At 39.1% G+C, this 12,020-nt stretch overlaps 1 protein-coding gene across 1 annotated transcript in view; it reads left to right on the top strand.

Annotated features, from left to right (window-relative positions):
• Positions 1 to 11,548, top strand: part of EDA25 (CCAAT-binding factor) — a 327,784-nt gene extending 316,236 nt beyond the window's left edge. Inside the window, 1 exon segment of the mRNA XM_089419585.1 lies at positions 10,608 to 11,548. Coding sequence (XP_089275711.1) covers positions 10,608 to 11,234 — 627 coding nt within the window. The 3' untranslated portion in view covers positions 11,235 to 11,548.
• The last annotated feature ends 472 nt before the right edge of the window (positions 11,549 to 12,020 follow it).

Here is a 12,020-nt window from a genome sequence, read left to right as displayed (position 1 = left end):
CAGGCATAGGTCCGTAGATATTTGAGTGTATCAATCCTACTACACTCTTGGCCCTGTGTTTTCTCCTAGGAAATGTTGCCTTGGCATACTTTCCTAGAGCGCGTCCTCTGCATACATCATCTCCTTCCGTACTCAAATTCGGAACTCCTGTTACAATTCTCCTGAGAATTCTCAGAGCTCCATGGTGCAAATGACCCATTCTTCTGTGCCATAGTTCATTCAAGTCCTTGTCTCCATGACTGCCTATTAGTGCAATTGGTGATTCTAGTTGTAATCTATACAACTTGTTACTTTTGATCCTGATTTGCACTTTCTTTTTCCAGCTCGGGTGTTTGACGTATACCTTCTCCTTGATGAAGTAGACATCATAGCCCTTGCCTTGAAGTTGCGACACAGAAAGTAAGTTCATCCCCAATCTTGGTACATGCAACACATTTGTAGCACAGAACCGTTCTCCCGATTCTGTTTGAAAGACTATGGTACCCTTCCCTACTAGAGTACACTTTGCCTTGTTCCCCATGGTGATCTGAAAGTTCATCTTCTCTTCTCGATATTCTGAGAAACATTCCCTGATTCCCGTCATATGCCACGAGGCTCCACTATTTATATACCATACTTCTGATGATCCAGAACTAGTCATACAAGCCACTTCTTCTTCCAGCCTGCAAGCCAACATAGAGAAATCAAAGTCTCTTTCTTTTGTGCAATTTTCTCAAAATCTGTGCGAGTCCCCTGACATGGATGCCTCTGCATTGTGGTCTCGACCCATAACTGATTTTCCCTTCCTGTCTCTGATTACTTGCTCTGATACCATGTGAAAATTCTATCACTGTAACATCTGATTTACTTTTCCTACTTATTCTTCAATAAGTTATTTATGAAATTCTTTCAATAAACATTAAAATAAATTCTGCTGCATATATCACACCATAATACAGAAACAAACACATGCACAAGAATTAACACATTGACACAAATATTTTGGACAACAGCCCCTGGAAAAACCCAATGTGGGAAAATCGGTGCAGCAAGGGAGGATTTTATTATTTAGCAACTCTTCAATACAACAGGGTGCCAAATTGGCTTACTCATAGAGAGAAAAACTCCAGCACTTGTTCGAGTCCCAACGTCAGCGTGGCTCCCAGACACTCTGCATGGCTCCCAGATACTCTGCGTCAGCCCCTGCTTGACTGCGTCAACCTTGGGCCTCTCTGTGTCACCCACGCAACCCCTCTAGTGACTACGCAGTCTCTTGCTGCCTCTGTGTCTGCTTGAAATGCTCTGCGTCTGCCTCTCTTGCCTCAGCTGGTCTCCAGTGCCTGATCTCGTCTCTCTATTCCATACTTGCTGCCTCCTGACTACTCGCCAGACCACTAGTTCAAATTTCTTAGCTAACCTTGCTCCAGAAATTGAACTGACTGGTCTCCCTCTGTGTTTTCTCCAAGTGACCCTCAAGCCTCCTCTTATACTTTTCTCATTGACAAATCAACGATCGAGATTAAGTCCCTAATCAATGACTAAGATTAACTCTGGCTTGATCCATGACTTTTGGACCCTTCTAACAAAGTTTTATATTAATTCACATTAATATTTTATTTTCCCTAAGTTTAGATTTACGGACTCCATTAAAAATATTAATTATTTTAATATCTCCCAAACTGTTTAGAATCTGCCCAAATCATTTATGGGTATTGGAGATCTCATGTGCTTTAGCCTCTCCACCAATTTTTGTGGCTAGAGCACATCCAAAAGATAGTCTCACTTCACAGCTCCTTCGCACTCCTTTCCACCCTTTCTTCATACTTCTTTCTAGACCGAATTCAGATTGAGTTACTTGCTTAGAATGGAGGTCGAGTTAGGCTATTTATACACCATTTCACATGATCTTTAGGCTGACTTGACAACTAGAGTTAGGCCGACTTCATCTAGAGAGTTCCTTCATTGTTTGTACGCCAACTTGAAGAGGTTAGGTGACAAGTTCTTGGAGGATACTTTACATAGACAAGATGGCCTTTTTCAAAGTGTAACATGAATTCATTTACATGACAATGACTCTAACATTTTATGACTAGACGACATATAAATCCTAAAGACTCTCAATGGGAGTCTTGACTCAAAAACAAAATCCCTTACTCTTGAAACCCATGAAGCAAGTCAATATAATAATTTCATTTTTCTTATTTACATCTCATTACATTAAACATAATTGCATGTCATTATGAAGACCGAACCTAATTACACTTTTCAACAATTTTCAGTTGTAGCAACACTGCTCCACGCCATAACGGCAAGTGGCAAGAGTTTCCAGTGGGGAAAAGGTTAGCAGAAGGCTTTCAAGGAGCTAAAGAAGAAGATCAGTCAAGTACCAATTCTGGCATTACCAAACTTGCAGTGGCCCTTTGAAGTGGAGACAGATGCGAGTGGGTGTGTTGTGGGAGCTATCTCGGTGTAGGGAGGAAGGTTTGTTTTCTACCATTCTAAAGTATTTCATGGGGAAGTTCTTAACTACCCTACCTACAATAAGGAGTTCTATGCCATGGTGCAAGTTGTGTTGAAGTGGAAGCATTATCTGATGGGAAAGGAGACAATAATCCACACAGATCACCAGCCATTACACTACTTGCAGGCTCAGAGTAAGCTACAACAGACCAGGCATTACAAGTGGATGGGGTGTTTAACAACAGTTTCATTTGGTGATCAAGTATAAGAAGGGCAACACAAACGAGTTGGTCGATATGCTTTCAAAGCCACCCATATCAAAGATTACAGCTTTGGGGACTCTTATACACATGGAGCCATTCACCCATGATGTATACAGAGAGGCATTTTCAGAAGATAAGGACTTCAAGAAGGTGTATCAGCAGTTGCAGAGTCAAACTCATGTGCACTATGGCAATGGCACCGTTGACTACCATCTCCAGGATGGGTTACTCTACAGGCTGGATAAGCTATGTGTTCCTAAAGGTGAGTGTTTGCAGCTGATTAGAGAGGCTCACACCTCCAAGGTTACAGGGCACTTTGGTGTAGGGAAGATTGTGGCTAACTTACAAAGGTATGTGTATTGGCCCAAGATGCAAGAACAGGTAGCTAGGTTCATAAGAGGATGTATGCTTTGTTGTATCAGCAAGCCTAGCAACAGGAAACAAGGTTTGTATCATCCCTTAATTGTACCGACTCGTCCTTGGGAAAGCATTTCCATGGACTTTGTGGGAGGTTTACCAACAACCAGGAAGGGACATTACTACCTATTTGTGGTAGTTGACAGGTTCAACAAGATGTGTGTTTTGATGTCTTGTAAAAAGATCATTAGCGGACAAGAAGCAACAAACTTGTTCTTTGGACAAGTCTGGTGCACTTTGGGATACTAAGGAACATAATTTCAGACAGGGACATAAGATTTCTCAGTGCATTCTCGACTACATTGTGCGAGAAGATGGACACAAATTTGAAGTGATGTACAACATTCCATCCACAGACAGTTGGGGAGGCAGAAGTAGTCAGCAAGACCTCGGTGCAACTTCTGAGGGGATACTACAAGAAGCATCTGAAGGCCTGGGATGAAAATCCAGTATATATACAACATTATTATAGCATAGCGGTCCACACTTCTACAAGAAAGTGCCCATGTGAGACTTGTTTTGGATATTTGTCACCTTCACCTTTGGATATTGCATATGGGAAACAAAGAGGAGTGAGGGAAGATCTTACAAGAGATGCTTTGAGGACTGAAAAATCTATAGAGAAGATCAGACAGGTCCATCTACAGGTACAAGAAACACTGCAGAAGTCACAGGAGAAGTATAAGGCCAGACATGATCAACACAAAACAAAGAAATCATTCAAGGTGGGAGACAGAGTATGGATACAGTTGAACAAGGAGAGGCTGCAGGGGCCTGGTAAGAAAATCAAGGCTCTAAGGTATGATCCCTTTGAGATACTAGAAAAGGTGGGTAATAATGCCTATTGACTCAATTTACCACCATATATGCGCATTTACTCAGTTGTGAATGTAGAGAATTTGAAACTCTATGAGCCTTCCATGCTAGATCAGGAAGAGGAACAGGTCGTACCTTCTATGGAGGATTTGACACCAGACGCTCAAGCAGAGTTGACAGAGGATACAATTTTGCAAAAGAGGTCCAAAACTACAAGATAGGGGCAACATGAACTCTAGCAGATTGGGTTGAAGGGACAACTTCTAGGCAAAGCTTAATGGTTCACTAGATAGAAGGTGGAGGAAAAATTTCCTCACCTCATTTAGTAAAAGCTTTTGAGGACCAAAAGCCTCCCAAAATGGGGAGGTTTGATCCAAATTGGATCATTATATTGTTTGTCATCCATCTCGAAGCTCCATGCATTTGGAGTGGAAAAAGTGGAGGAATCATCTCACGGGACCCAATTTGGCGAAACAGGGTGTGAAAAGTTATGCCACTTAGAAGTTGACCTTCATATTCTCACACATATAGTTCAAGAGGATGCTGTGTCAACCTCCATTATTCATGGAAAATGGGCTAGCCACGTGTTTGTGATGTAAAAGACTTTAGAAGAATCTATTTTGTAACTCTAGTTAAGAGTTGATATAGTCAAACTTAACCACTAGTAGGCTATCGGGCTATGTTATAACTGGGCCACTGGGAGGAAGAGGCATTCCATTATTTTGAGTGCATTTTGTTCCATAGCTGAGAAAAGATAGCCAGGAGAGATAGGAGGTAGAGCACACAAAGAGGATCTGTGTACTATGGCAGCCCACGGGCCACAAGCATTACTTATTTGTACTTGCAACCATATTTCCAGACAAAGAAAAAGAGCGAAGCAGCCTCACCTTCCAGCTGGGTTTTCTCCCGAAAGGGTTTCCCAGAGAGCATATATTGTGTCTTATGTGTGTGCGCTTATTTTGTCGTTCTCTACTTTCCTGCATAATTTCCATACGCATGCATGCACTAATTACAGTTAAATCCATAGATCTTAAAGTTTAATAAACTGTAATAGTGTAGGATATTAAGAGTTTTAATATAATATTATTACATTTGTTGTGACGAACTGTCCAGTGGAATATCCACGGCAGTTTACGGATCAAGATTGGGTTGACCATGACACATGGACTACTGATAGGGGACCCGATCCTGTCGAAAAATTTGGTACTTCTGCTTCCTTGGAACTTTGACAATTTGAGTGCAACGGGAACAATTAGACCAACTCCTGTTGTAAAAACAGTCCTTTCCATTCCCACACATCTCAAGCTCGCTGCCATCAGAGTTTAATATTCACATGGAGTAGGTGCCATTAACTCTAAGCATAGCAAAAAATGACTCCATCAGTCTGAATTTCAAAAAACAAATTTGATCACACAATTTGATAGCCTGTTCTGGAGATATGGAATCTCTATTGACAACCAAGATAAAGTCGTTGCCGAGACCATGATACCCTGGGATCAGCAACTTCATAAAAGATATGAGAGAGAACGTAGCTACCTCACATAAATAAGTTGTCATGATAATGATCCCATGCAATTCATCAAGTGATAAATAATTATTCAGGTCGGCTTGATTTAACTGAGCTCATACTTATATATATCTTTAAGAGATTGCCTCAGAGATCAGAAATAAAACACATTAGTACTTGACTTCTTACGTGCGTCAATGCATTTGACTTTTCATGGATCATCTAGTTCAAAAAGAGATCAAAGAGTTCACATGACTCAGAACTGCAGTAGCTCGAGTACCTCAGCGTTAGCTTAGATGCGTCAAATTACAGAAATGACTTTGATGTCATTCGGATGCTACATAAGATCGGATCATGGATCATGCTTCAAAGACTAACTTTGGATTCTTTCTCTTCATAATTCAGATTAAAAAATACAAAAATAAGGTGCCTATAGAGATAGTGACTTTAGAGTCTCAAATTTCAATCACATGCATATTAGATTGCATCTCAATAATGGTGTATGACATCAGACATAGATTATCTTACACAGATCATATGTCAAGGATCTCGACTTATATTCAGGTTTGATTATGTACCGTAGGCCTCTGAACAATGTAGAACCAAATCTTTCACAGACTAGATGATTTTGAACTTTGCCATTTACACAGTATATCAGTGATAGATCATTGGCCCAATCATTTGCTAATTTCCAAGAATGGATCACAATTGAAAAAGAATATATGATGAACATTCCACGGTAGTGAATGGAACTTCAGAATGAATTTGATGCCTTATTCAGCTCCTACTGAGTTCAGAATGAATGGTATGCTACGTTAGAATGAATTTGATGCCTTATTCAGCTCCTACTAAGTTAAAACATTGCATGAATATTTCAGAATTTCGCTTATCCACAGAGCATGGACCACAGACCTTTGCAATTGCTACAAGCTAGATCTTTATTGACTGCTCTTTATCACAAGGATTTGGATCCAAATTCGCACTTTAAAGTTTAGAAGGCTCAGACTTCTTTCATATTATTCCATTTTGCATATAACAGGAGTTCACAGGATAATGAGAACTTCGCACAACAGAGATATGATCTGTGACTCAGAGTTCATGAAATGCCATAAAGAGGCTTGTATGATTCCACCGAGCTGGAATTAACTTGCTTGACACAGAGGCTCATATACAAGGATTATGAGACTGGATGACAGAGCTTGCTCAGAAGCTCGATTAGTCTCAGATTTTCGCAAATATTCAAGGTGTAATGCATGTCACAGAGAGGTCAAATGAAGATCTAGACCTGCGCTTCCTTTTAGAATCATATCACAGGGGTCTTAGCCCATTAGTGTGGAGAGGACTCAGATCAAACTTCTGAGGCTCGGATTGGATCTTCTCTTCATAACACTATGCAGATCTGGAATTATAGACCTTTTCCATAGATCATTTAATTAGGATCACAAAATTTCCAATGGAGTTCGGTCAAACCAGAGGAGGAGAACAAAATTTTAGTTTTTTAAATGAAGTCATCTCCTTGACTGCTTATCAAATAGGGTTTGGAACAGAGATATATGCCCAGAACTCGCCATAGACCTCCATCAATTCAGCCAGCTGCTCTTCAACGTCCCCCCAGCTCTATGATGTTGAATTTTTATCTAGGGCATAGGTTAGAATAATTTTCATATTTTTCACAGCATCAAAACGTTATCAGTGTTATTTAATATTCATTTCATTAAATAGTGATAAGAAAATCATTCATAAGCATAAAAGAGCAGTAGCAAATCACAGTAGAAATATCAACAAACCATAAGACAAGAGACACAGAACTTAGGCACACAGCCAGGGCAAAACCCACAAGGGGAAAACCCAGGAAAACTTCTTCCTTATGAGAGAGACTTTCCAGATTCATCAATACATCACAAATAATAGCAGAATAATCACTAGACAAGTAACCAAAATCATGATCAAGTGCCATGTCAAAAACCAATTCCCTGAAATTTCGGCTCTCCCTAGAATTTCGGCCTCCTAAAATTTCGGCCCTCCTTCCTTCAATAGCTCGCAGAAACACAGATGTAATTGTTCAAAACGAATTGCCAAATGAGGAGCAATTCCTCACATATATATAGTCATCATAGGGGGTCGAATGGGTGCTTCAAAGGGACCCAACTGACTTGTCTTTTGGTGGAGCCGATCTGTCATGATTTTGGAGGTAAATATATAATTTAAATTTCCATGATGAAAATACCGACCATGGCTACCATAATTTTCAAGAAGAAGAAACGATTATAACCAAGCCAAAAATATAAAGAGAAGAGGTTCTACAAAAATAAAGTAATAACAATCAAGTAGAAAGAAAAAAAATGAAATACTTACCTTTTTGATCTGAGGAGTGTAGGGAATTGTCAACTCCCTCACTATCTATACTATCTGAAATAATAAGATCATCTGTATTGTCATTCCTAGATCTCTTCTGATGTGGATGCCCATCATCATCAATGTCTGCAACTGAAGCATTTTGCTTGTCCTTCCTCTTTCTATCATTATTACTTTTAGGGCCCTAGTTTTTATAGTGACCTAACTTGTCACAATTGAGACACTGAATCTTTGACATGTCCTTTTGATGTTGAATGGGAGCAGGTCTTCTACCTGTATTCCTTTTCCAAAATTTTCCTTCCTTTACCATTCTTCCTATGAATTGCAAGTGCTTAAGACTCATCATCTTGAGGTCTCTGAATTTTCCCTTTCGATATTAGCCTTGACTCCTCCTGAATACAGGCATTCCATAGTTGATCAAACTTTGGAATTTCTGATCTGCCACAAATGTTTGATACAAATGAATCCCATGAATCTAGAAATCCATTAGGGGTCATAGTCACATGTTCTGATTCATCAATATTCTCTCCAGTGGTCTTGAGCTGATCTCTTAATTGAGAGATCCTCATGAAATAGGAAGCCACAGTATCAGATCTAGACATCTGTATATCACGAAGTTGATTCTTCAAGGTCATCTTCTGACCAATGTTGTTGATTGCATACAATCCCAGAAGTCTTCAGCTCAGAAACAAATGGAATCATATGGCCTTAGATGGATTCAACAAGAATCTCTTGGCCTTAATTTCCATCTTCTTGTGTTTGGCCTTTCCCTCATTATCCTGAGGGTCAGTAACTTTGCTTTCCACATAGTCCATGACATCATTATCTTTAAGAATGAGATCTATTTTGGTCTTCCAAGCTCTAAAATTTATAGCACCTTCTAGCCTATATTTAGGCTTGATAGAGGGAGCCATCTAGTGAAGAATTTGGTCACAGATCATATTGCAAAAATAGGTGTCTTCAAAGGTGATCTTTAATGGCCTTCACCGAAGCTTTGATATCACGTTGATTTTCTAGTGCTAATTTAGACAAGCACAATTTCCTGTCACTGATAATTACTTACAATTTCCTGTCTTACTTTAGCATACTTTCAAAGCATCATTAAGTAATTACACTCTGAAAATTAAACTGTAAATGCAATAGAACAGTAAAGATCACAGTTGACAAGCCATGCACAATAGACACCAAATTTTTTCCCCTGAGAAAGCCAAACTCGGGAAAAAACCCAGCAATCTTTTCTAGAAGAGATTGTTCAATTCAGCAAAAGGTTCAGTCTGATTTAATAAGTCAAATTTGGTCAAACTAGACCATCAGTCTACCACAGGTCAAACATGGTCAAACTGGCCTTATTTCGGCTTTCTACAATCTGGTCAACTCAGAGTCAAACAGGCTGAATTTCAGCCTCCTGCTGCTGCCCAGAAGTTCAGTCAAACTCTGGACAAAGCTTCCCAGAAAGTCTCAGTCAACTCTGCCCAAATCAAGCTTCTTTCCATGGTCAAACTTGTCAAAGATTCGGTCAAACAGATCAGAAAGAGACTCAGTCAATGCTGGTCAAATAGACTTCAAAAATGTTCAGTCAAACTTCTGAAGACTCATGTGTGAACAGAAGAATAGATGTTTTTTTTGTGCGATCTGAATTTTTTTTCCAAATGAGTGAGGTTGAATGTCAATAATAAATATATAGTGGTCAAATCAAGTGGGTTTTGACCAAAGGTCAAACCAATTCAGCTGGTGGGGCTGACCTTTGTTTTGGATCCTCCATGAGCTTCAAAAATAATAATTTGATTTCCTTTAATTAGGTCAACTTGAATACCAACTGTAGCTACCAAAAATCAACAGGGAGTGTCAGGAACACTACTGAAAATAGAGAAAAGCTAACATAGTACAAAGAAATACTAATGGCAATAAATGAAAGAGAAGAGCCTGCTCTGGACAAAAGTGCATGCTGTAATAGGCCTAAAGCTCTACCACAACCTAGAGATGGAAGTAGTAGCAGTAGTAGAAAGAGAGGTGGAGGGAGAAGTGGCGTCCCTTCATCCTCTATCACTCTCATCTCTGATGTTTGTGGCATCGGGTATGCGGGAAGCTGCATTTTGATAATATTTTGAAGAAGCAAGAAATGAGAGCAAACTGTCTTAATTTCTCAAGAAAAGAAATTTAATTTCACTGCACACAGAGAGGAAGATAGGCAGAGAAATTTATTCTAATTGAATGGCCGCCTCTCTGGTGAAATATCTTGCAATAATGTTTTTGTTTTCCAAAGCAGTGCTTGGAATTTCTGAGGAAGTTCCCATGAAGTTCTGCCTGAGATGATCCACAAGCAGGGTGCAATTACTATGGTGACACTTCTTTTCTATTTTCTTTTTTGCAGTATATAAAGCCAAGGTTTCACTTCCAAATGATTTATGGAGATCTTTTTTTTTGGTAATATTATTGCATTTTTTCAATTTATATCTAGAGGCTATGCAATGGATTATTGATCTGCATCACTTGATTTATATGCTTAATGGGAACAGACTATTGGCAATTGGCTTTAATGCTTTCTCGTCAGTTTATATTCCCAATAGATTCTATTAAAAATAAATTGGGTGTTTTTGGTCAACTTCCTCATGCTTTGCTATGCACACGATTACTCATATATACACACATGTAGAAAGAAGGATGAAAGTGGCACGTAATCCTATAATTTCTTTGTGATGGACAAGAATATATAGATCAGAAAATTGAAACTATCCTGGATTAACAGAAATAGAGTATTGTATAAAATAATTGCATGGTTTTGGGACTAATATAATTGGTTTTTTGAACAGGTTGACATTATTCCCCCTCTAGTAGGACCAGACCTCTTATCTTTGGCAGAAGAAGAAGTTCGTCCCGAAGATGTTGTTTTTCACAAGTTTTATTTGGCAAAGGCCAACTCATCCAAACGAAAACCAAAGAAAAAGAAAGAAAAAGAAATTGATGATGAAACCATAAGAGATGATCTCCTTGTTGACGATGCTGGAGATGATTTTGCTGGGGGTGATGAAAGTGACAATGATGAAATTGATAATTTGATAGAGCAAGATGTGGGCCTTGATGTGCAATATCAGAGTGATGGTGAATATGACTATGAAAAATTGGATAAGGTGCTTGAACTAGACGATGAGTCCTTGTTGGCTGATGACAGTGGAGGTGACACAGATATTGTTGAAGATGCATCTGGAGATGATGAGACAAACGTTGACGAGGAGTTAGATTTTGATTCAGAGGCAATAGATATTGCAGGAAGAATGAAACAAAAGAAAAGAAAAGCTTCAGCAAATCCAAGACAGTCTCCATTTGCAACTTTAGAGGATTACAGCCATTTGTTAGATGATGGCGAAAATACAACTGAAAATCATGGATCAAGTCCTAAACGCAGGTCAAACAAGAAATTAACCAGGAGAGACAATTAGATAGACAATTTTTCTTCTGCTTATGTTATTATGTATGCCAATTTCAAAGGGCTCATCTTGTAAGCTCCGAATTGAAAATGCCCATATATCCAACTTTTGCAGAAGTTCAGTTCTGTCAATAGCAAACTGGAACGGTACTTGTAATCCTTTTGTTTAATGGAAGGTGAATTAGTGGTTGGTGAGGAAACACATTATTCGCTAAGGTTTACAGTTGAGTATTGAATCGCAACTAATGCCTGTGGAAAAGGCTCTGTGTAGTGGTCTATTTCGCACTTCTCTTGCTTCCTCTGTTGCATTTTTTCTTCTTTTTGCTATTCTTTGTGTTTTTTGTGGCTGCGTTGTGCAAAATGTGTCATGTTTAGAATATCATTTGTTGAGAAACCAACTGCAATATAGTCTAGTAAATTCCGCTTCTTGATAATTACTTGTAAATATTAGATGTGTTCTTATTACTTATGTCTTCTTTATCAAACAATTATACAATTGTTCAATCATCCAAGAAAAACAGAGATCACAATGAGACAGAGGACACCAGAAATTAGGCTAGTAGCTCGGGCAAAACCCACAAGGGGAAACCCAACAATCCTTACCTCATAGAATCAGATCAAAATGAGAGATATCCAAGCCAAGACCAAACTGCCACCAAGATACCAAGTCAAACCTTCCTCCAAGTCTCTAAAAAGTTGAAGTCAACACTAGTCAAACTCAGAATTTCAGTCCTGGAGTAGAGGCTGAAATTTGCCCTGCAATCACCTCAGAAAATTCAGCCCTTTTCCATAGACAATT

This window comes from Pinus tabuliformis, chromosome 4_1, assembly GCF_031772625.1.
Source record: "Pinus tabuliformis cultivar Carrire ecotype Pingquan chromosome 4_1, CPIR1, whole genome shotgun sequence".
NCBI lineage: Eukaryota > Viridiplantae > Streptophyta > Pinopsida > Pinales > Pinaceae > Pinus > Pinus tabuliformis.
This window is presented reverse-complemented; position numbering and strand designations above follow the sequence as displayed.